At 47.3% G+C, this 24,173-nt stretch overlaps 1 protein-coding gene across 1 annotated transcript in view; it reads left to right on the top strand.

Annotated features, from left to right (window-relative positions):
• TRMT44 (tRNA methyltransferase 44 homolog) overlaps positions 1-3,520 on the top strand; it is a 34,865-nt gene extending 31,345 nt beyond the window's left edge. The window contains exons 10-11 of the mRNA XM_063309734.1: positions 1,459-1,575; positions 3,181-3,520. Coding sequence (XP_063165804.1) covers positions 1,459-1,575; positions 3,181-3,431 — 368 coding nt within the window. The 3' untranslated portion in view covers positions 3,432-3,520. The remainder of the gene's footprint in view (positions 1-1,458; positions 1,576-3,180) is intronic.
• Positions 3,521-24,173: the final 20,653 nt, after the last annotated feature.

Here is a 24,173-nt window from a genome sequence, read left to right as displayed (position 1 = left end):
TCAAAACGGTCATAGAATCATTGAACTGAAAGAGATCCTGGAGCCCTTCTGGTCGAACCCCCTGCCCAAGGCAGAAATCTTCATATGATCATGGACAAATGGCTCCCCAACCTTTGCTTGAAAACCTCCCTGATGGTGCATCCACGAACCAGGAAGCCAGCTGTTCCACTGCTTTAGAGCTCTCGCAGTCTCAAAATTCCTCCTTATTTGAGTTTAAATTTCTTCCTGTAAAACTTCCCCACTAGCGCTCTGGAGGACAAATCCACATCTACCTGGCAACAGAGCTAAATTCAGTTTTCTAGAGTTAGAAAGTGATAGAGTTGCCAGAGGAACTTAACTGATGCTGAGGTACATGTGTGTACACACATTTAGAGGGAGAGGTTTCTGTATGTGTGTGTATTATCTTCTGAGGTCAGCCTACAAAATACAACCACTAACACATTATCAGTATTTCCATCAAGCCTTCCTTATGACACAGGAAATCTTGCCGAATTTAGCCTTGTCATCACTTGCAGAATAAGATAAATGATCTATAGTAGGCTGTATAGGTAGTCCTCAGCGACCACAATTGGGACTGGCAACTCCGTGGCTAAATGCTGTGGTCGTTAAGTGAAACATCACGTGACTGAGACAGGCTTGCGACCTCACTTCCCCATCAGTCATTAAGTGAAACATCACATGACTATGACTTAGAATTTTACTTCCACCTTTCCAATTTTACTTCTATTAACTGTGTGTTGCAAGCCAGTTGCAAAGCCCACAATGGCGATCGAGTGCCTGCAGGATGCTGCAATAGTCATAAATGTGCGCTGATTGCAAAGCACGTGAATGGCGATTATATGATTGTGGGGCACTGCAATGGCTGTAAACGCAAAGATTGTTCGCAAAGCTGTTTTTTTTTAACAGTGTTATAACTTTGGTGGTTAAAGCAGCTGGTAAGCGAGGACTATCTGTATAGGAAGAAGCGGCTTATCCAATGTTGGTATCCATTGGTATTTCTTAATATACCTAAAATATTCCAAAACATTTAAAGTTTGCTACAGAGTTATGGGAAAAAATGTTCAAATAAATACAGTAATTATGGTGGCCAAGATCTTACCCTTCCTGCTCTGTGATTTCAGCCAGTCTGTTTTCAGAAAGTAAAGCGTTGGTATCAAGGGAGTAGCTGCCCCAGGATGAGCTCAGAATTCTGGCTAGATACGTTCAGATAGGTCTAAATGCAGCCATTTCCAAGTACCGCTTTTGGTGAACATAGGCACGCACGCACGCATGTGCGTGTTTAAAAAAGTGAGTGCGTGCTTGTTTGTTTGTTTATCATGTTTTTATCACCACCCACCTCCCCGAGGGGGACCCTGGGCAGTTCACAATAAATAATGTCCTTTGGAATGTTCCAAAGGACATTAATTCCCAGAAGTCCCCAGAGAATTAACAGTTTTATACAAACATTATTTTCTGTAGAGAGTCTTCGCTTGAGTGAAATTGCCAAACATTTAGACAAGGACACTTTGAAAACTCTGAAGAAGGAATGTGGAGGTCTACAGACCTTGCTTAGAAATAATTACCAAATTTTTAAAGGTAAGATGGTAGTTCCGTCTCTCTTCGTTTCTGGGCTCAGTTTTAGACGTTTTTGTTGTGGACCGCCTGGGGCAGAAGCGCGTCTCCTCCTTTCTGCACCTGCTCGGGGCGTTGTTACCCCTGAGAGAGCTCCAGGGGCTACTCCCAAGGCTGGGTCGGCAGTTGTTTTTCACGCAGACCCGAGATGCCCTACAATGGAGACCCTCTCCCGTAAGTCTGACAGTCCATCCGGCACCCGCTCCTTGTCCCAGCAGGGGTCTTTTCTCCTGTCCACCTGGAAACTGGCACTGGGGCCTTGGGAATGATGGTTCCAAAACTGCCCTGGTCCAAGAGCTCTGGTGCCTGATCTCAGGCTCGTTGCCTCTGGCCCTTGCGGTGGTCCTGGCCCTGGGCTTTCAGGCGCTGCTGCTCGCTTGATGTTTCTGAAGAGAGAGCTGCACCTTCCTACCCCGCCTGGGTAGAGACCCACAGAGCAAAACCGGCTCTGCACCGGTCGTTGCCACTCTTTTCCGCAGCACAGAGGCCCCTCCCGCTTCCCTTGGAGGTCCTGCTTCTGATCTGTGCTTCAGCTGGAACTGCTCAGGGGGCTACAATTACAGACCAGGCATGTGTCTTCTAATTACAGCAGGACTCTGGATTGTTTCCCTCCTGAGCCTAAGAATTTAAATCGGCAGAAACAGCCATTTTCCCTCTTTCTCCTTAATCTTGAAAACTAGTGATTAGTCTTCAAGGGAGAGTTTTTAATTGGCCTATCCTGCTTTGTTATGTAGAGAGAAACTGATGAGGTATCAGGAACAATGCTTGACATGCCACAGGCGGCTGATTGTCACAGAAACCCAGTTCTCTTTCCAACTCAGGATGAAGAAGCACATGAATATTATTCCAGCAGTTGTGGGGGTCCAGGGTCCACAGAAGGTGGGGCAGGAGGGTGATTTGACCTGGGCCTCTAACTCAAAAGAGACTTCTACTTTAGACACTTTTTTAATTTTAAAAAGGTTCAAGTTATGTCTTGCGCAGTGTTCTGCGTGTGTGTGCCTTTGTTGTTCTGTGCAGTCATTTCCAACAATGGCTAGAGTCCTTAAAAGCTAGAATTGATCTAGTCCTCTCCAAAAGGGACACTCTCCAGACTTGAAAGGCTGTGAATTTATTTGGTAAAGTCTTGCTAGCGGAAATGTATGGAGCATCTCCTGATGCTAAAGGTGCTGGAAGATGCTCCCAACCAGCAGGCTGGCCTTCTTGGGAGATGGGGAGGAGACGGGTGATCCTGCTGTGCTGCTTATGCTGCCATCGGTGACTCTTCAGGGGTCAGAATCATCTTTCCAGCCTCATGAAATGCCAGCTATTTAACCTAGCTTGCATGTGAAGCACATTTCCTTATTCTGGACCTGCCAATTGACTTCAGTTGTCATACCCAAAAGCTAATTTAAAAAATACCCTAACGTTTGAGTTAGGTTTCAGATCCATGAGGAGAGCTGGATTTCTGTGGGGGGAAAAGATTACGGTCTTCAGTTGCTAGTGCATGCATGCTTCTATAAGATTGGGGAAAGGGGGCGTCTGGAATTTATATTTTGGCAGTAATTTGTCATTATGTTTTCTCAACCTTAGTTCAAAATGGGAAAGTGCATATTCGTGACTGGAGAGAAGAGGAGCGGCCCAGGAAGCAAATGCGGGGCCAGCATACGAAACGCCAGCTGCCTTCTCGAGCCATTAAAACACGCCTGTGTTGGTTTTACGTGCATCACCCTCAGGGCTGCCCTCTGACTTCAGCATCTTGTTCTTACGCTCATGGCGCTGCAGAGCTGAACCAAAGAAAAATGACACCAAGCAATAAGGAGCTGCTAGTTCAGTTTCACTAAATAAAATGTCTGTCAGAAAGAGCATCTCTCTTAATATTACGATTGCAGCTTCTATATTCATTCTGTTCCATAAGACAAAAAGAACTCCCCTCGTAGCAAAGCAAAATTTTTGACATTCCTTCGTGGTTGCTTGACTGAGTTACCTTCTCAATAATGGATATTCATTTGTGCATTAAAATGTCAGCCTGATGACCGGGAGTGTATGGATTCCCCCTTTTACAAAAAAGTTGGTTTCCCAGAACACTCTTGGACCAAGTCGGTTGATGGAGTTAAATTCCGAGTCCTTGATAGCGTCGTTTTATTCTGTGCTTTCTCATAGGACTAATACATCCTAGGTATTTTCCAAAGAGTGCCTGCGTGTTTGGCAGTACAATGCAGCCTTTCATGTTATAAAAATTAAAGGAAAAAGGTGGCTTTTGCTGTAATTTCGGAACCTGAATAAGGGAGCTCAGAAAGACTCCCATCTTTTTATGCAAGGAGTGGGCAATTTGTGGGCCTCAGGTTGTTGCTGAACTTCACCTCACCACCTCTCAGCATGGACCGTGGGCTGCCGAGTGTGAGACTTGACCCCACGTCCATCCCTGTAGGTTTCTGTCTGAAATACTGCCAAGAGCCATTTCATTTTGCGTTAATATAACCAGAACTTTAGTATGTAGCCTTTCAAGAGCATGCTTACTTTCTCTTGAGGGCCCCAATTCTCTTTATGGTGACGCAGGAGGTTTGAGCCAACATACCGTTTCCTTGATGAACCCAGATGCAACAGCTGCTCCTCAGCCCCGATGGCTCTGTATCCCCTCTTCTCTTCCAGAAGTCTCAGGTAAATGGTCCTGAATCATGGGGCACCGGCATGTGCTTGGACAAGAGACCTCTTCTCACTCTTGATCCTGGTGATCACTAACGCAAGGAGGCACGTGGGTCATCACTGTTTAAGTGATCCTGGCTGTTCACAGATTCTTCTCCGAGGAGCCTCCCTCATCCCCCTGATGTGAAGAGAGAGGCCTCTTGGCAGAAGAGGAAGTCTGCCCAGGCCTCACGAGTCACGAGCGCCTTGGGAAGGACACTGGGGGCCAAGGTCTGAGGGTGTGTGCCGTTGGGGAGCTTCCCTTGAGCTGACAGCACTAAGTGTCGCCCCATGGGGACAGGGATGTACACTCTCAGCAGGCAGGCCAGGACTTCCCTCAATTCTTTTTTAGCCTACTTCTCAGAGCCAGGATCTGGCAGTGGGAGAGTCGTCGTTCCTTGCTGTTCCACACTGATCAGGCAGCCTCTGGAATATGGCATCCACTTCTGGGCATTCCAATTTAGGAAGGCCATTAAAAAACTTGGAGCTTGTTTAGAGGGAAGCAACCAAGACGATGATTGCCCTGGAAGGAAAAACCTAAGCAGGAGGGTGGGAAGCAAGAGCTGTGTTTAACCTGGATAAGTCTATTGGGGGTGGTCTTTTTATTTAATTTATTTATATTCGATTTATATTGCCACCCATCTCAAACCAGTGACTCTGGGTGGCTAACGATAATAAAAATCATACTATGAAACAAAAACAGTAACAAAAATATAAATGGCCAAGAGATAAGAAAATCCGTCAGTGTCAGCACAACCATGAAACAGGGCCCTTTGCACACACACGGCCCCAGGCCTGGGGACAAAGCCAGGTCTTCAAGGCCTTCAAAAAGCCAACAGGGTTGGGGCCTTCCTAATCTCAGGAGGGAAGATCTTCCAGAGGCAGGCACCATGGCACAAAAGGCACACTTCCTGGTCCCTGCTAGGTGACATTCCTTGGCTGACAGGACCCGGAGCATGCCCATCCTGCTGGACTGGATTGGATGGGCAGAAATAACTGGGAAAAGACGGTCCTAAGCCATAAAGGGTTTTAAAGGTGGCCACCAGCACCTTGAACTGCACCCGGGACACACCGGCAACTCCCAAAGTAGTGGTGTTACATGTGCCGAGTAGCCAACACTATTTACAACCTGGGCAGCTGCATTCTACCAGCTGAAGCTTCTGACTGCTCTTCAAGGGCAGCCCCATGTAGAGCACGTTGCAATAGTCCAAATGGGAGGTCACGGCATGAGGGACAGTAGCGCCTTCTGGTCCAGGAATGGGCGCAGCTGGCACACAGCCCTAAGATGTGCAAAGGCCCTCTTAGCCACAGCTGCCACCTGCTCTTCCAACAAGAGCTGTGAGTCCAAGAGGACCCCCAAATTGCATACTAGGTCTGCCTGGGGCAGTGCCATTCCATCCAGGACCAAAGACGGAAAAACCTTGGTACTGGGAGACCATAACACCCAAAGCCACTCAGTCTTGCTTGGGTTGAGCTGGAGCCCGTTGCACCCCATCCAGGCCCCTAGAGTCTCCAGGCACTGAGACAGAACATCTGCAGCATCACTCAGCCCAGCGGAGAGAGAGAGAGCTGGGTATCATCGGCATACTGATATTTCACCCCAAACTGTTGGATCACCTCACCCAGCAGCCTCATGTAGATGTTAAGTAAGAGGAGTGAGAAAACCAAGCCCTGTGGCACCCCACACAGTAGGGGCCGTGGACTGGACCTCTCCCACCAACACTTCGAGGGTCTTGAGGTAAAATGGCTTAGAATTGTGCCAGAAGATAGGACAAGAAAACTTGGGTTTACATTGCAAGGAAGTAGATTTTTGGAATTGGGAAGAGTTTCCTAATCGTAGGAGCTGTTCTCCAGTGATGCACACTTCTTTGCTGGAGGTGTTTCAACAGAGGCTGAATGGCTTTTGCTGGAGGATGCTTTTGCACTGAGCAGGGAGTTGAACTAAATGATCTCCAAGGATCGTTCCAGACTTTCCCTTCTTTGATGGAAATCCAGAACTTCTATGGAGATCTTTATTTCCCTTCCCCTTGGCAATGGGGCCCTGAGGAGCAAGGACAGGGAGTTCCTCTGAGGCGTCTTCCTCCCTTGGAGCTCCTGAGGAGCAGCTGGTCACATCTACCCTGGAGCTGCATCGACCTCCCAGGCTGCAGTTCCTTAAGCTCTTGGCGAGAATTGCCTGCTTCCTGCTTTGTCCTTGGGCTGCTGAACTCAGCAAAGCAGCCGGTCACGTTGAGCAGCTTTGAGCGTGCGCTCAAGCAAGAAGCCATCGGCAGAGCCCAACCCTACACAACACCCACCGTAGGACGTCCCGGTTGAGTCCCTCTTTAAACCGTTCTATTAAGGTTGACTGAGACCAGTCGGGGATTTTCCCAGCTAGAGCCTTAAACTCCAGGGTGTAATCAGCTACAGACAGTTGGCCCTGGGTAAGATCCTTCAGCGCCTTCTTAGCTCTTGCCTTGGCCAGAGGATCCTCAAAATGCAGCTTTAATGCCCACATGAAGTCCTCGAAATAATCAAATGCAGGGGAGTCAGCCTCACTTAATTGAACATAACAGTCAGCCGCTCGACCCTTCAACTTGATGGCAATGGCAGTTATCTTAGCCTCTTCGGAAGGAAAGTATGCTCCAAACTGCCTCATGTAACTTTTCACATTAGTTAGAAAGAAAGATAACTTGGTTGGATCCCCATCAAACTTGACAGAAAAGTCACCCCCACTCTGGTTGGAGTGGAATCGGCGGCTGCTTGAGTGGTTGGGCCCCATGTTACAGTAGCTCTCCCTCTTCGGGGTGGGGACACTGGTGGTTGAGCCCTGCGGGGTGGAGATTGATCCCGGAGCCGTCTCCGGCCCCACTCCACTGGCGGTCCGGATGGGAGGATGGGGGATGGTTGCGTGAAGCTGGGATCTTCTCCGCACCTCCCCTGCCCCCCCAATGACAGAGACAGGTTTTTTAGCATGTACTCCATCGATTCTATTTTGGCCTCCATCACTCTTAGCCTTTTAGGGGTTTGAGATTCCTCCCTCCCTCGTGTGTTAGGCTGTCTCTCTGTTGATACCGTGGTAGATTCTATGTCTGGGGTTAGCAGGAACCAATACTTCCAGGACGCCTGGGACGTCCCTGGCTGGGGTTCTTCCACTTCATCCCAGGTGATCAACTCTGCGGGCGATTCGCTGGGTGCCAGTTGCTCTGGTTCTCCCCCATCGTCAGATTCCTCCACCTCAGGACTGGAACTTGGTTCCTCCCAGAAATCGGAAGGTTCTGGGGTGAGGCTCAGTTTTCCACTCTTGACCGTCGACTCAGGCATCAAGCTAGCTGTCTCCTCAAGTCCCCCGGTTGTGAGCTTGGACTCGGCCATCATTAACTATTTTCCCTCACAAGAAACTAATCTTGGTAGGAGCTAACGGTACAACTTTGGTGTTTCTCAGCTTTATGTAACGGTTGCCTATTCTAAAACACTATCAGACTCATGAGCAGGAATTCAAAGATATCTGATTTATTAAAGAATAGTATGCAGGATCACAAGGGACGCAGTGGCGCTGCGGGTTAAACCGCTGAGCTGCTGAGCTTGCCGATCGGAAGGTCGGCGGTTCAAATCCGCGTGGCGGGGTGAGCTCCCGTTGCTAGTCCCAGCTCCTGCACACCAAGCAGTTCGAAAACATGCCAATGTGAGTAGATTAATTGGTACCGCTTCGGCAGGAAGGTAACGGCGTTCCGTGCAGTCATGCCGGCCACATGACCACGGACGGGTCTGTGGACAACGCCGGCTCCAAGGCTTTGAAACGGAGACGAGTCCCCCTAGAGTCGGACTCGACTGGACTTAACGTCAAGGGAAACCTTTACCTTTACCTTATGCAGGATCACAAAGAAAGCTGAGAACGATAAAAGCGCGCCAAATGCAAACTAAAAACCCTCAGTGCAAATGAAATCCCTTCCCCCGTAGAATCTTCCCAAGTTCACAATCCCAGGTTCTCCTAACGGCTTCTGATGGTCTGCGGGAAAAGTCCTTGAGCAGAGCACATAACCCAAACACATTCCATTGTAATGAACACAGATACAGAGCTTGGTACAAGGTTTCACAGCAGCTCCCTCCCAAACAGAAACGTGCGTCAGCGCCATGGCATGTGAAACGTTACGATGTACCGTGCACATTGAAACAGTGAACATGACACCAGCCCTGTTGTGCTGGATTACAAAATGGGGAACTTCTCAGAAATGGGGAAACAAGGAGAAAGAGGTTTTAACGGCTTTGCTTTTTTATGGATTTTGTAAACCACCCAGAACCAGAAGACCCAAAAGAGCCAAAGAACCAAAAAGACCCAGGGGCCCAAGAAGAAAAAAAGGAGCCATCAACAACATACAGAGTAGGGACTGTAACAGCCCCTATGTAGGACAGGCAGGCAGAAGACCAGCAGAGTGCATCCACAAACACCAACTGGCAGTCAGAAGACACGATGAGAACTCCTTAATCTCACAACACATGGACAGACTCAACCACAGTTTCAACTGGGAAACTGAGCATCCTAGACCGAACCAAATCCAAAAATGCTAGAGAATTCCCGGAAGCTTGGCATTCAAATAAATGCCAAGCTTTTAGAGGTAAATCCCAACTGAGAATGAGTGAAATCCATTTAATATCAGTTTCATCAGCAGCCCACATTTCCTGGATCAATATGATGTTGTGTCAGGAGAGGAAGCAGGGGTCTCTGGTGGAGGCAAACTGCCCAGCCACATTCCAGGTTAGAGGGGCGACCCGATGCTGGTCACTTGAATGTCAAGCCGAAGCCCTGTAAAGCAGGGGCTGGGCGGACAGGTTTTGCAGGGCTTCGTATTAGTTGTTTGTTGAGGTGGTTGTAATTGTTTCTCCTTGGGGGGGGGGAGTGGGGTACTGTCCAGTTCCTGCTCTGCCACCTGTTTGTCCATCAAGACTGTTATTGACACGGGCTATTTTCAAGGCAAATACGTCTCTGAATGGATCCCCAGGTTTCCCAGTGAAGGCAGTACATTAGAAGCATTGCACTGTTGGCAGCTTTGAGGAATCTGGTGAGGAACTATCTCTGAAACAATGGCCAAATGGGTCATGGGGTATCTATTATACATTCAAAATTAAGTTTAACAGCAGCAGACACCCAAGTCCACCATTACTTTAGCTGCTCAGAATGTCTTATACTACACCATCTGTCCTCTGTCTTTTTTTGGGGGGGTGCAGCAGGAAATCTCACTTATAAAGCCCTGAGATGTAATGGCCTCATTTTATTTTCTGAAAATGCTAATGTAGATAGACAGACACTTTATTTAGTCTTTTGACCATATCAAATATGAAATAAAATAAAAGCCATTATAAACATACATGTAAAAATGAGTAGATACAAATAAAACTAATACAAATTCATATCAATCCGTCACCCCTACAGTCAACTCCAATCTGTATAAGTAATCTGTCCTCTTCAAGATTGCCTTTGATATGAAGAGTGCAGTCTTGCTAGTAATGAGCTGGTTCTTAAAATATGAAAGTTTCTGCTGGCTGCTCCAGTATTTTCTGTTTTTTAAATATAAATCTAAGTGGTCAGTCCTTTCTACAGAGTATAATCTCCAGTCAAATAAGATATGTGCGGCATCTTCAAAAGCTGGGGCACCACAAATACACAATCTTTCTTCATATGGAACTCATATTGTCAGTGTGATGTCTCTGCTCTTAACTATTTTATCGAGATTTGTCATTGCTCTTCTCCCAAGGATTAAACATCTTCTGATTTCCTGACTGCAGTCAGCATCTGCACTAATCTTCGCACCTAGAAATACAAAGTCTTTCACTGCCTCTACGTTTTCTCCCTCTATTTGCCAGTTATCAATCAAGCTGGTTGCCATAATCTTGGTTTTTTTGAGGTTTAGCTGCAAGCCAGCTTTCGCACTTTCTTCTTTCACCTTCATCATAAGGCTCCTCTTCGCTTTCAGCCATCAGAGTGTTATCATCTGCATATCTGAGATTGTTAATGTTCCTTCCAGCAATTTTAACTCCAGCCTTGGATTCCTCAGCACATCGCATGATGTGTTCTGCGTACAAGTTGAATAGGTAGGGTGAGAGTATACAACCCTGCCGTACTCCTTTCCCAATCTTAAACCAGTCCGTTGTTCCGTGGTCTGTTCTTACTGTTGCTACTTGGTCGTTATACAGATTCTTCAGGAGGCAGACAAGATGACTTGGTATCCCCATACCACGAAGAACTTGCCACAATTTGTAATGGTCCACACAGTGAAAGGCTTTAGAATAGTCAATAAAACAGAAATAGATGTTTTTCTGAAACTCCCTGGCTTTTTCCATTATCCAGCGGATATTGGCAATTTGGTCCCTAGTTCCTCTGCCTTTTCTAAACCCAGCTTGTACATCTGGCAATTCTCGCTCCATGAATTGCTGGAGTCTACCTTGCAGGATCTTGAGCATTACCTTACTGGCATGTGAAATGAGTGCCACTGTTTGATAGTTTGAACATTCTTTAGTGTTTCCCTTTTTTGGTATCGGGATATAAGTTGATTTTTTCCAGTCTGATGGCCATTCTTGTGTTTTCCAAATTTGCTGGCATCTTTGAACATCTTATGGAATGCTAAATGCTGAAGTGAATCAAACTCTTATCAATATAACGACGTTCACCTTGATACTGAAGCAGCTGATCCAATCCCTTAAGCATAGGATGGAGCTACAGCGAAAGTCCGGGAAGATTGGCGGATCGGTCAGTTTTACCAAGTGTTTCTAAAGTGCCCAACAAAACCATCAAGGTTCCCGTCATAAGAGATCGCTGGCTGTTGTAATAGAAATAGCAAAACTGAATTAATTAAAATGTTGGGATTTTATAGCGTTAAATGCACTTTGTATTTTGATGGCCTTGTATAACAATCAAAATACAAAGTATTTAAAAAAAGTTTTGATGATTGAAGTAAAAAAAAGCAGGGGTGCTATTTTCACTCTGCTCTTGATATTTTACAGAGAGACAATGGCGGATGCCAATGTTCATGACTTGGCTCTGGAACTCCTTGAAGAGAATAAGCAACTCTCTAAGGAAAACAAAATTTTGAAAGAGGAGCTGAGGACATCTTAAGTACACCAAAAGACCCAGGAGCCCAAGAAGAAAAATCAGGAGACATCTACAACAGACAGTGTAAGGACCGTCACAGCCACTATGTAGGGCAGGCAGGCAGAAGATCAGCAGAGCGCATCCACAAACACCAACTGGCAGTCAGACGACAAAATGAAAACTGCTTAATCTCACAACACATGGACAGACTTAACCATACTTTCAACTGGGAAACTGGGAGCATCCTAGACCAAGCCAAATCCAAAAACACTAGGGAATTCGTGGAAGCCTGGCACTCAGGCAAAGCAGCCATCAACAGACACAAAGAGATAAACCACATTTATACACCATTCAGAAGAGACAATAGAAATGCTAAGAAGGAAACAAAAAGACCCGAACACGTCCTCTCCAGCAGCCAGCACCCAGAGAAGCAGGGATTACACCAGACAATCAATCAAGCAGAAAACAATGCCCTAAACAAGGAACTACCAAAGAGAAATCCACACTCCCACCAGCACTGGCAGGGCAAGCTACTGTATGTATTCCCAGATCAGAGGGCTCTGCTCACTGTCACTCATGATGCCCTGGTCATCTCCCATATAGACTATTGCAATACATTCTACATGGGGCTACCCTTGAAGAGTATCTGGAAGCTTCAGCTGGTGCAAAATGGGCGGCTTACAACATTAAAACGATAAAACAATTACAATTAAAACAATTAAAATACAAAGTAAGTATAGGTGGCTACCAAGTAAGCATGGATGTTAATATAACCAAGAAACAGGACCATCCACACGCTCGAGGCCCCAGGCCTGGGCCCATAGCCAGGTCTTCACAGCCTTACAAAAGGCCAACAGGGTCAGGGACATCCTAATTTCTGGAGGGAGGATGTTGCAGAGGGCAGGCACTACAGAAGAGAAGGCATGCCTTCTAGTTCCCGCCAACCAGCATTCCCTGGCTGACGGGACCCATAGCATATCCAACCTGCCAGATTGAATTGGACGGGCAGAAACAACTGGGAGAAGACGGTCCCTCAGGTAACATGGTCCCAAGCTGTGAAGGGCTTTAAAGGTGACAACCAGCACCTTGAATTGCACCTGGAAGCACACTGGCAACCAATGCAGCTCATGTAGCAGTGGTGTTTCATGTGTTGACCATCCAACTCCACTTAATATTTGTGCAGCTGCATTCTGCACCAGTTGAAGCATCCAAATGCTCTTCAAAGGGAGCCCATGTAGAGCGCATTGCAGTAGTCCAGACGGGAGGTCACAAGGCCATGAGGGACTGTGAGCAAAGCCTCTTGGTCTAGAAATGGGTACCGCTGGCACACAACCTGAAGGTGTTTTAATTTGAATTCTTGGTCTAAAGCCAGTGGTGGATAAAATGTCCCCAGTACTGCCTTGGTGCAGAGACATCTCTCGTTTCTGCTGCTTCTAGTGTTACTAGCATCAAGCTCAGCATTTAAATAATCTGGACACATATCAGCAAATATTTTCTGTTGTGGTTACCAGAACGTCTTGCATCACTTTGGAACAGTGATATGCTGCTTTCCTAATGGAATAGGCTGGTGGAACATGTGCCTTATAACCAATGAACACCTGGCATCAGCAGTGGTGATTGTCTAGAGGCAGCCTGAGGTTTGTAGAGGGAGGGAGGCTGGAAAACAGAATCGAGGAGGACCCAAACAACAAGCACGATTTATCCCAAAATGCCAAGTGTGAATAGACGAAGGGCTGGCTGGGTCCAAGACTGAGCATCAGAATGCTGGGTTAGGGTTAGGGCGTTGGGGGTCAGGGTTAGGCCAACATACCTTTTTTTAAGGAATCACACCGTTTTTTATTTAAGGAAAGACCCTTCTACAAAAACCCGTGCGCCCCCCCCCCCATGCAGGAGGCCGGCCACCAGCACAGCACAAGAGCGAAAAGAACGAAAGAACGACGGTGCCAACTACAAAGCAAAGGCAAAAACTGCGGAACTCCCCCACCCCCCACAGCAGCATCCCGCCCCCACAACGCTCCACAAACCCGCAAAACAGGCCGGCTCCGGCCCCGACGGAGACCAACCCCGACCTCGGCCGCCGCGGCTCCCAGGCAGCCTCCCGACGGGCCTCCGCCTAACCCTCGCCAGCAGCGGGCGAGCAGCAGCCCCCCGCCCCTTACCCCTCCGGGGCCGAGCGCCAGGCGGAGCTCCTTTAAACCACCTCACGAATTCGCCTCAGTACCTTCGGAATCAGCTCTAGTCTCGGAAAGCAATCTTAATCCTGATAACCCTGGTATTCCTGTAATGTCCTCAATCCTCCCGCCTACTTCTTCAGTCACTTTAAATCCTTTAGCTGCAACTCGTGAATTAATTCCCTCAGTAACCACTGCCGCTTCTCGAATTTGGAAATCTCCCCAGCAGTGAAGCCTTAGAGCTGTCCGTTCTGACTGTTGACAACTGTCCACCCCTGCATTCAGCTCTGTCACAACTCGAATTCTTCACCTCAGCTTACGTAAACTGACCTTAGTTTCTCTCCGAATCGCCACTGTCTTTGCCTCATAAATTCTGTGTCAAGCCTATCAGCCTTACCATCGCTCCCTCTAGTTCCTTACCCTTTTAATCGGATTTCCTGCCTCAGATTCCACACGGTGTCAAGCAATCGGAGCTGCCTGTTACTACCTCAGAGTTAACAGCTCCTAATTTTCAACCAATTGGTAACTCTGCACTATGCAATTATTTAATGTAATCTTGTTTGTATTGCCTGTTGCTTATAACTCTCTCTATTGCTATTTTAAATTGGGGAATTAATTACCAGAGTTAATTACCTGGTTAGTAGTATTTAATTTCTTGTTACATTCATAATTTCTGTACGATCTACAGCTTGCTAAAAGAATTTAATCAGTTTCAGTTTTATTATTATTAATAATAAAATTCCAGTTAATGTAAAATTTTGTTCAATAAAGAATTTGAATTTGAATTCATAGACCGTTAAACAGGACAGTGTTCCACAAAGTCAGCAAGTCCAGGAGAGCTGCGTGGCTTTCTCGTGCCCAGAAGGCTGTTAAAAATAGGCTTCCTTCAAGGAATAGGAAGCCTGGCCTAAGGACGACAAGGAGGAGCACCAATAGCACAGGCTGTGCAAAAATAAAAATATAGGCCCCCCTCCTCCCAAAAAGGCGGAACAATAAGTACTTCTTTAATTCATTTAGCAACAAAGAAGTGAAAGGTATTGGACACTGCCAAGAAATTGAGTTCTTTGACTTCACCGCAGAAGAACCATTACAGATAGTTGGGCCTGTATTGACTTTCTTGGGGAGGGGATTGGAGCCAATAACCCAAGGAACAAGGGATGGTGATCCTCAGTGATCAGCGCTGACCTCTTCATAAGTCATCTTGATTTAGGAGTGAGCAGTGAGCTGGCCGAGGTTGTGGATGTTGCCAAACTATTCAGAAGGGTGGAATCCAAAGTGATTATTGTGACGGGGTTCTTTTTAAAGGGGATTAACAGTCAACCAAATAGAAAATAGAGTTTGATATATGTGTAAAATTATACACGTGGAGGGAGGAAATCAGTTCCACGTACCTACTGATGGGGTCTGAACTGTCAGTAACTAAGTAGGGAAAGGATCTTGTGGCATGGTATGAAGATGTCAACTCAGTGTGCAGCAACCGTGAAAGGCAAATCAGGAACAGGGATGAAAATGAAATGGTCAATATTTCAAAGCTCTTATATAAATATAGGGGGTATGTACATCTGGAATACTATGGACAGTTCTGATCCCCCCCTTTGAAAAGGTACGAAAGAGCCGGGCAGAAAAGGGCAACTGAAATGCTGAGGAGTTCGAAGATCTTCCCTGTGGGAAAAAACGTTGGTATCCTCTCTCTTGGAGAAAAGGTGATGGAGAGTTGAAACCCTGCCTCCTTTGGAGGAAGCAAGCCCCTCTCCACCCAGCGCACCCTTAATGGGAAGTCTTTGGAGTGAACGGCTGGAACTTCTCACCAGTGGTATTCAAGGGAGGAGCCGTAATGCTGAGGCCCTTCTCATTCTCCATCTGGTAACCTTCTGGTGGAGCCTGAGCTTCTGGAGAAACAGCCGGGTCTCCTTGCCTTCCTCCAGAGTCCCAGTCAGGTCAGCATGGGGACAGTGTCAAATGAGTCCCGGTGGCAGCCATGACCACACCACTGAAGCCCCACCCTTTTTACCTGTCTCAGGGTGGGGCTTCAAATGTGAGACAACACTGATTTCAAGTATGTGTAAATTGGCCCAGCCAGAGTGAGATTCCAGGGAGATTATTTCATCCTGATGAATCTTCAGCTTTTAGTACATTTAATTTATTTATTAAATTTCTTATAGCTGCCCACTGGGTGGCTTACAAAATCCAGAAACAATAAAAATAATTAAAACCAAATTAAGCACACATAAGCACACATACATGGATATGGCAGGGGCCCCACCAATAAGCAACCCATTAACCCCACCATCCATATCTCTGGGCAGGTCTTGTTCCAGCAGGGGCTGGCCGCCACAGAGAAGGCCGCTTCCTCAGTCGCACACAATGGAGATGTTTAACAGAGGGGTCCTGGAGCACACCCATGCTGTGTGAATGAACAGGGAGGGCAGAGACAACTGGAGATTCCCACAATCTTGCTTTTATTAAAGTTCTGCTCCTCTCAAGGTGAATAGCCTCAACATCTTTCTCAGAAGCCGCTTAAGCGCTTGTTTTAGTGTGGGAGAAGATGGTGGCCAAATTCTCTTGGCCACTAGCCAAGCAGGTGGTGAACAAGCCCTCTCCAGGAATCAAATGTCTTGTAATAACTGGCTTCTGGTTCCAGAAGTAACAATTAGCACTGCAAATGAAGAGTTTTGAGGATGAAAATTATACAGATGCTGTCTGTACCCATCTGGCCGCAGCACTGTCTTGACCGAAGTATTAGATTTATATCATCTTGGCTTCTGGGGGAAGACCACAAAGTGTAATCACTTCCAAGGCTTTGCTCTATTTTCATTTATTTTTCCTCCCCCGCTTTCTTCCCTCTTCTGTGACTGTTTCATCTTTTCTCAGTTGGCCTTCATTAAACTTGCTCCCTTTTCCCTCCCAATTGGGGAGGGACGTACCCTCCCCAATAACATACATATGTTAGAATAATTTAAGACCCCCCCCCCCTTTTTCTCCTTCTCCTCGAAACGGCCATTCTCGCTGAGAGGCGCTTCCTGCTTCCATAAACTGATCAGCACAGGAAAGGTGGAAAGGCAACAAACATCTTAGCATAAGGAAAGAAACGGCTCCCCTTTTAGGATACCAAACCATCAAAAGATCTAAAAACCTGTCAGACAGAACCCAGGATCTGGCAGAGATAGCAGGGGACAGAATGCCTTTGTTCTTTAAGGCTCCTTCAGAAAACCCTAGAGAGAGGGATCCCTGAAACTAACAAATAGGTGTGAATCAAGCAACGCTTCTCGCCTCCTCTTCCATCAAAGGGCCACATCCCTACATAAGGGACTGGTGAGAAGATACACATGTGACCACCTTCCAACCAGCATACTCTGTACATGCTCTTGGAAAATAAACTTTCACCTCTGCTCAAGCAACTGCCCATGCTTCTTCATTCCCGGCTCGGGACAAACTTTGGTAAGTTTTCCTTCTTTTCTCAGTTGGCCTTCATTAAACTTTCTCCCTTTTCCCTCCCAATTGACTCATACATATTAACAACAGTACTTACCTGACTGGTTTATATATCTGTGTAGCAGGAATGTGTATAGTGCTGTTTGCCTATCACTTATCAGAGTGATAAATATTATTTTTGATTTCTTCTTCTTCATCATCATCATATTGTTGTTGTTGTTATATTTTTTCACAGCTGGAGTTGGGAGGGCCCAGTCTTTGATACAGCCCGTGCGTGCTTGTTAGGAAAGAATATGGTGCAGACCCTTTGTCTTGTCCACTGTTTTGAAGAGGTCTCCAGCTAAGCATTAAAAAGTGCTAGGTCAGTTTTAAAAGATAGGAATCAAAATGGATTTTCCATAGGAGACTCACATTCATCCTGAATATATAGGTGGTAATTCTATGCAAGTGGTTTGAGATTTTAATTAATAAATTTTCTTAAGTGATTGTTGAAAATATCAGCTGGAGAAGGCCTCTTTTCCACACTTAACAGAGGGGGCAACCAATGTCATAGCTGTGAGGGCCCGTGGAGGCCTTCAAGCTCACCCCTTCCACTCAGAGCCCAAATCCAAATGAAACATCCCAGATGGATGGCCTCCCCTTGAACACATCCAGTGAAGGGGAGCCCCCTCCAACTCTGAGCCAGAGACTGGACTGTGTGAGAATGTGAAACTAGGCTGAAGTTGTTGTTGTTTATTCGTTTAGTCGCTTCCGACTCTTCGTGACTTCATGGACCAGCCCACGCCAGAGCTTCCTGTCGGTCGTCAACACCCCCAGCTCCCCCAGGGACGAGTCCATCACCTCTAGAATATCATCCATCCACCTTGCCCTTGGTCGGCCCCTCTTCCTTTTGCCCCCCACTCTCCCTAGCATCAGCATCTGCTCCAGGGTGTCCTGTCTTCTCATTATGCGGCCAAAGTATTTCAGTTTTGCCTTTAGTATTGTTCCCTCAAGTGAGCAGTCTGGCTTTATTTCCTGGAGGATGGACTGGTTTGATCTTCTTGCAGTCCAAGGCACTCTCAGAATTTTCCTCCAACAAGGAAGGCTGAAGTTACCATAACCTAAAAATGGAGCAGGCACATATGCAGAGAGGACAAAAGCCAGGAATCTTGTGAAAAAGATCCTTTCAGGCGGTAGATAAGAAGGAGCAAAGTTGTTAAGGATCAAAGGAGAAATGTCACCAGAAGACAGAAAAGGAGGCTGGGCACTGAGCATATGGAACTCCCCACCCCCCAAATCCCATCAACAGCTACCAGACTTGTGAATCAACATGGCAAGGGCTTTAGGGGATAAAAGGACTTCTGAAGCCCACCCAGGCTTGGCAGCTTCTGTCCTTCTAGCTGGTGCCTGGCAGCCTAGTTGAGAAGGATGTTGGTAAGTGGGGATGAGCATGTGAGTGAGCAAATGTATATTGTAACCAGTAAACTTTTGCTGCCACTTTGAATTCTTCAGATTTCCCTGTATTGCAAATGAAAGTGATTTGGGTGTGTCCCTAATGATCTCCCGGCTGTTGACCAGGGCTGTGTCTCTCCTATGCTCCAGCCGCAGGGAGGAAGTGAGGGGGGCTACCAGCTCTGCAGGCCTCCACAGGCTGGGTGTGCCTGGGCGAGCAACCTAGGTGCATGTGCAACAGTATAAATGCTATTACAATTTAGGCCATGTTTCTGTGAAGCCTATTGCTGATTCGATTAAAAAAGAAGTATCATTGCTGATAAAGGTTTACTAAGCAGATGGAATAAGAGATGGCAGAGGTGGTGGCCGTCCTAATAGGCAGTCCTTAGTATGGAATATCACTAAAGCATTTATTCAGGCTCAAATAATCACCTCTGCACAATGTTGGAAGATGGAAATTAATCTTTTTAGTGGAGGAGATTAAATAATTTTTCACTCTTCAGACATCCCATCCATCTCCTAACTGAAATAAATATTTGGTCTGTGCTAAATATGAATGTGCAACTGTACACTCCAAAACCAGAATTTTATTATGTTACACATGGCAGTGATATTGGGAAATGGGAGAGAAGAAAGAGAGAAAGAGAGGTTATTGGTCTTCAGACTTACAGCAAATTAAAGCAATGTAATTTTGTACCATCTATTTGAGCTATAGAAGGGGATATGCATCAGATTCCAGATCCATAATCATTAATTTTTAAAATTTTATTCTCACCTGTATTGTACCAGTTCTTTTGCAAGGAAAGAGAAGAAGAGGGGGATGGGCTCAGGTAGAGCCATGATGGGGCTGCCCCTGGAAGCCCTGGAAGACTAGGCTGGGGACAGACTGTCCTGGAGAAAATCTTATCTATGTGTTGGGTAAGAGCAACACTCACTTAATGGCACATCATCCATCCATCCATCCATCCAAATCAATCAATGCAAAGGTCCAGCTCCCTTAGAAGTCCGTAATGCTGGGAAAGGTGGAAGGAAAGAGGAGATGACCAGCAGCAAGGCAGCTGGACTCAGTTACGGTGGCAATGGGGGCACCGTTGGAAGCCCTGGAGGACCACTTTGGGGACAGATTGTCACAGAGAAAATATACCTATGTGGTCCTGAGAGTCTACACTAACTTGATGGCACATAATCAATCCATCAGTCAATCACCAGTTCTTTATCAATGAGTATAAGATAGATGATCTCTCTCTCTTTTAACGGAATGTGAGTCTACATTTGTCACACGACCAGATATTGTACTGATTTTGCTTCACTTTGCACCAAGAAATTGTCACTACAAATGAACCTCTGTAACACTGGGGAAGACTCTTGAAGGTACAGTATCATAGTTGTATGGTGAAGCTTTTTAAAAAAAAAAAAATTCTATCCCGCCTTTATTATTATTTTTATAAATAAACTCAAGGTGGTGAACATCCCTAATACTCCTTCCTCCTCCTATTTTCCCCACAACAGCCACCCGGTGAGGTGGGCTGGGCTGAGAGAGCGCGACTGGCCCAAGGTGACCCAGCCGGCTTCCACACCTAAGGCGGGACTAGAACTCTCCTACCACACCTGATTGGCTCTTGGGCTGAGAGAGAGGGACTGGCCCAAGGTCACCCAGCCGGCTTTCATGCCTGAGGCGGGACTAGAACTCATGGTCTCCTGGTCTCTAGCCCATTGCCTTAACCACTAGACCAAACTGGCTTTTTCATATATATCCCTGGCTTTTGTTTGAATGAGGCAAATATCATAGTTATTTTTAATCAGGGCAAGCATCCTGTTATCACTTCTAATTATAGATCCATTTCCTTGATAAATATGGATGCAAAGATTTTAACTGCTACTTTGCAGCCTAGATTGCAGGGTGTTCTTCCAACTGTTTGTTGTGCAAGTAGCACATGCTGGATCTGTACAGAATCATCAAGGTTCTCACAACATCAGATTTTAAAGACAAGTTCTAGCTTTTCCTCAAAATAGATGAGAGTCAACAGTTACAATTTCTCTGGACTCTGACAAAGTCTTTTATATCATGGGGGGGGGGGGGGGTGTGCGTGTGAGAGGTAAAGATTTTAATGTGTAAATAAGTTCAAGCTAGTGAGCAAAAGCAACGCCATGTTAAATACTTAAACCAACACGAAGTCAGGAGGAGATAGTGGGGAAAACTCATCAAATGATAAGGGCTAAACTCATCACTTATCATGGCAACGGCTAAACTCATCATCTGGTAATGGCTAAACTCATCAGGGCAACGGCTAAACACATCACCTAATATGATAATGGTTTAAAACAAAGGCGGCCGGAAGATTGTAAGTCTGAGAGTACCCAGCCAATGGGGAAACGGATAAAGAGGAGCGACGGGACAGGAAGATGCATAAAAATAAACTTGAAATATTGTATGGGGTGGCTTTTCTTTTGGACACGTTGCATCATGCTCCTGGAAAGTCCACCACGCTTTGCAAACCATAGAAGCTCAGAGAGAGCGAAATAAAGTCTTTTTCTATTTCTAAACTCAAAGACTGTTTGTCATGTTCACTGTTTCAATGTGCCTGGTACATCGTAACACTTCACATGTCATTTGCTACTCCTGCATTTGATTTGTAACCCTTCACGTGTCATTTACCGATTGCGTGTTTGATTTGCAGGGAAGGGAGGCTTCCATTGCCCGGACTGTTATCTCGGGGCTGAGGGAATGGGATGTGTTTGGGTTTTCTCAAATGCTCAAGGTTGCTTTCCCAGGGATGGTGAAGACGGTTACTGGCACCTGGGGGGGGGGAGGTCTTACGTTTTGAGCCGAGGGTTCTTAATTTGTATTTGGCGCGCTTTTGCTCATTCTCAGCTTTCTCTGTACTTGCATACTAATCCTTCAATAAACCAGATTTCATAGAGTCTACTTGTGAGCCTGGTTTTGTTAGGTTAGGCAACCATTACACTGTTGGAGTCTAATTTGTTTCGAGTTTTGTCGCTAACATACGTGAGGTAGATTTGACTAATTTTGGGTTTCCCCACAATTGTATAGCTAGGACCAATAAGATTTAGTGCACCTGTAAGTCCCAGTTGGTTATTAATGGTAGGTCCTCCTTTTGGTGAAAGGCAGGAACATGCTAACAATGCTCCTTTTTTTCCTCTTCCTCCTCCTCTTTCTAACCTCATTTCATTCATACCTGATTTGGGGATCCTCCCTGGTTACTCTATAAATAAATTTGGAGGCTTGATGCCACTGGTCATGATCTAGAAAAATCCACAGATGAGGATTCTGATTCCCTAGTTTATGCTGACACCAGGATTTTCAGGAAGCTGTTTGATTTAGATTCTGGTTTTAGGTTTAGATGTTGACAAAAGAAGCCCCAGACAGAAGGTATGTGATTTTTCAAACTGGGTTTTGCGAGGACTTGAAGAGATTCCACAGGCCAAAGGGGTGATAAACTGTCCATCAAGGACTCTGAGAAAAAAGAAAAAAAAACCTTTTAGTCTCCCACAGTTTTTTCCCTTTCAGTCACTAAGCGGCGGTGGAAGGGCCTGGCTTGGCCCCTGACATTCAGAAGCCCCGACCCTCTTGTTTGGGGGTTCCCAGATGGAAAGCCCTGCGAACGGAGACTGCGTTAGAGCCTTTGTCAGCACACCTGATCACTGCAAGGGAATTCTCAGTGTCCAGGGAAGAAAAGGCCGGTCTCAAATGCAGCAGTGAGAAACAGAAGGACACTCCAGCCTGATCTCTTAAGTGAAGGGCCAATCCACCCAGTAGGGAACCTGTGAGAAAGAAATCCCAACTCAGAGACCCTGTCTTCACACACTCAAAAGTGAATGGGTCTACTTAGCTGGTTTCCAAGATGCCTAGACTACCCCCTTTTCCTGGCATTGGATTCTGATGAGATCAATGAGCTTCTGCTCACAGTTCTTGGGGCTTGGGCAGCACCATCAGACCAGAGTCCCAGGAGCCAAACCTCTCCCACCGACACCATCTGCATCCTAAGCCTGCAGACCCCTCTTTCCTTTGGCAGCAGCCTTTGTGTCCTGCTCTGAGATGACAGATCACACGGTTTGGCCTTCTTCTGGGTGAGTTCCTATCTCCTTCTCCCAAGGGAAAACATGCCCAGTTCCTCTACTCTCTCCTTGGAGGTTAAAGCACTCATCACCCACCCATGAGCTGGCAAAAAAACTATGCAGGCATGGGATTTGCTGTCTCCGTGGCTGATCCCTGCCCTGCCGCAGTAAAGAGGCTGGTGAGTGTCCTTTTTTCATCTGTGCAGGACATGTTAGAGCCAGTTTGGTGCAGTGGTTAAGGCCCCAGGCCAGAAACCGGGAGTTCTAGTCCTGCTTTAGGCACGAAGCCAGCTGGGTGACCTCAGTCACACCCTCTCAGTCCTGGGAAGCAGGCAGTGGCAAACCTCTTCTGAAAAAGCTGCCAAGAAAACTGCAGGGACTTCTTCAGGCAGTCACCAGGAGTCAAAAACTGTCTTGAAGGCGCAAAAAACCCCCCAAAAGACTCATGAAGGGCAGGGAGCACTGGAATCCCCCAGCCTGGTTTCTCTCCCCTTCCACCAAGCATCACCAGCTGGTAGAAGAGGGCTGAGGAGGAAGGGCTGAGGAGAGTGAGGGATGCCTAGACTGGTGAATTATGCCCTCTGTAAGAACTTGCTCCCTGTTTTGCACAAATATTTTGCTTGAATGCATGAAACACAGCCCATCTAACTGCTGGCAGGCTCTCTGCCCTTGCCCCGTTTGACCCTGGGAGCCAGCAGACCTGCCAGACCTGCCGTCCCTCCCAGCCCTGAACGGATCCCCGGCTGGGTCCTGTGGCACCCCTTGAGAGCTGCAGCATGATGCAGGCTGTGGAGGAGCAATCAGCTGGCACCACACCCCTGGCAGGAGGCTCTGGCAGGAGGCGCGCATGGTACGTGGGCCGAAAGTTGCCATCCTGGGAAGGCCGAGTTCTGGGCAGCTCCAGCCAATCCGTCCTGGAAGCCTGTTCTAGAGCGGCAAGGTTGGTTTGCAAGAGAGGCGGCGGCTTCTCGGCCACCCTTTCTCCCTGGCGGAGAGGTTGTTCGCCATTTGACTGAGCTGCTGGCGTGCTGCTTTCCCTCTCTTTATTTGGAACGCGGTGCGATTTCTTTCTTTGGGCATGGCGTGTTCTGTGCCCAGGGCAACTGCTTTTGCTCACCCGGCCCCGGTGGGTGGTGCGCATCCAAACCTGCCAGGATCAGGCTGCCTTGCCCACTCCCACACTAGGGAATTTGGACTGCAGAAGCAGCATCAACTTTGTCAGGAGTGGCCACGTTGGACCTTGTGATTCCCCCTGTGGCTCCTTGGCATCCCGCTCTCCCCGTGATCTGACAATCCCCTGCGCGCCTTCGGGCCTCTGACCAAGGCAGCTGTAAAATGTCAAGTTCAGGCCCGACGGCTCTGCCCCTTTTCAGGACGCCTCTTAAACAAACAAAGGCCGGGAAGCCACCCAAGGCGCCACGCTCCGGCTCCGGCCGCTTTTGAATTGGGCGCAGGAGCGCCGAGGGCGAGCACGGGACCCGGAGCCCCGAAGACCGCCGGGCAGCGGCAGCGCGAGAGGCTCGTGGGCGCCTCGGCGGGGAAAGGGGGCCGCCCCCCGCCCCGGCTCCGCGCGCGGCGGCGCTTCCCCGCGAGTCCGGCGAGCCGAAACTCCATCCAGGTCGTGTATCCCCGAAGAGGCGGGCGGCACTTCGGGCGGCGCTGCCTCGTTCCCGGCAGCGGCCAGAGCCACAGCGCCTGGCTCAGCGCGGAGCCTCCGCCGGGCC

Source organism: Candoia aspera, chromosome 8 (assembly GCF_035149785.1).
Source record: "Candoia aspera isolate rCanAsp1 chromosome 8, rCanAsp1.hap2, whole genome shotgun sequence".
NCBI classification, from domain to species: domain Eukaryota; kingdom Metazoa; phylum Chordata; class Lepidosauria; order Squamata; family Boidae; genus Candoia; species Candoia aspera.
The sequence above is the reverse complement of the archived record's forward strand: the minus strand, read 5'-3'. Positions and strand labels throughout refer to the sequence as shown.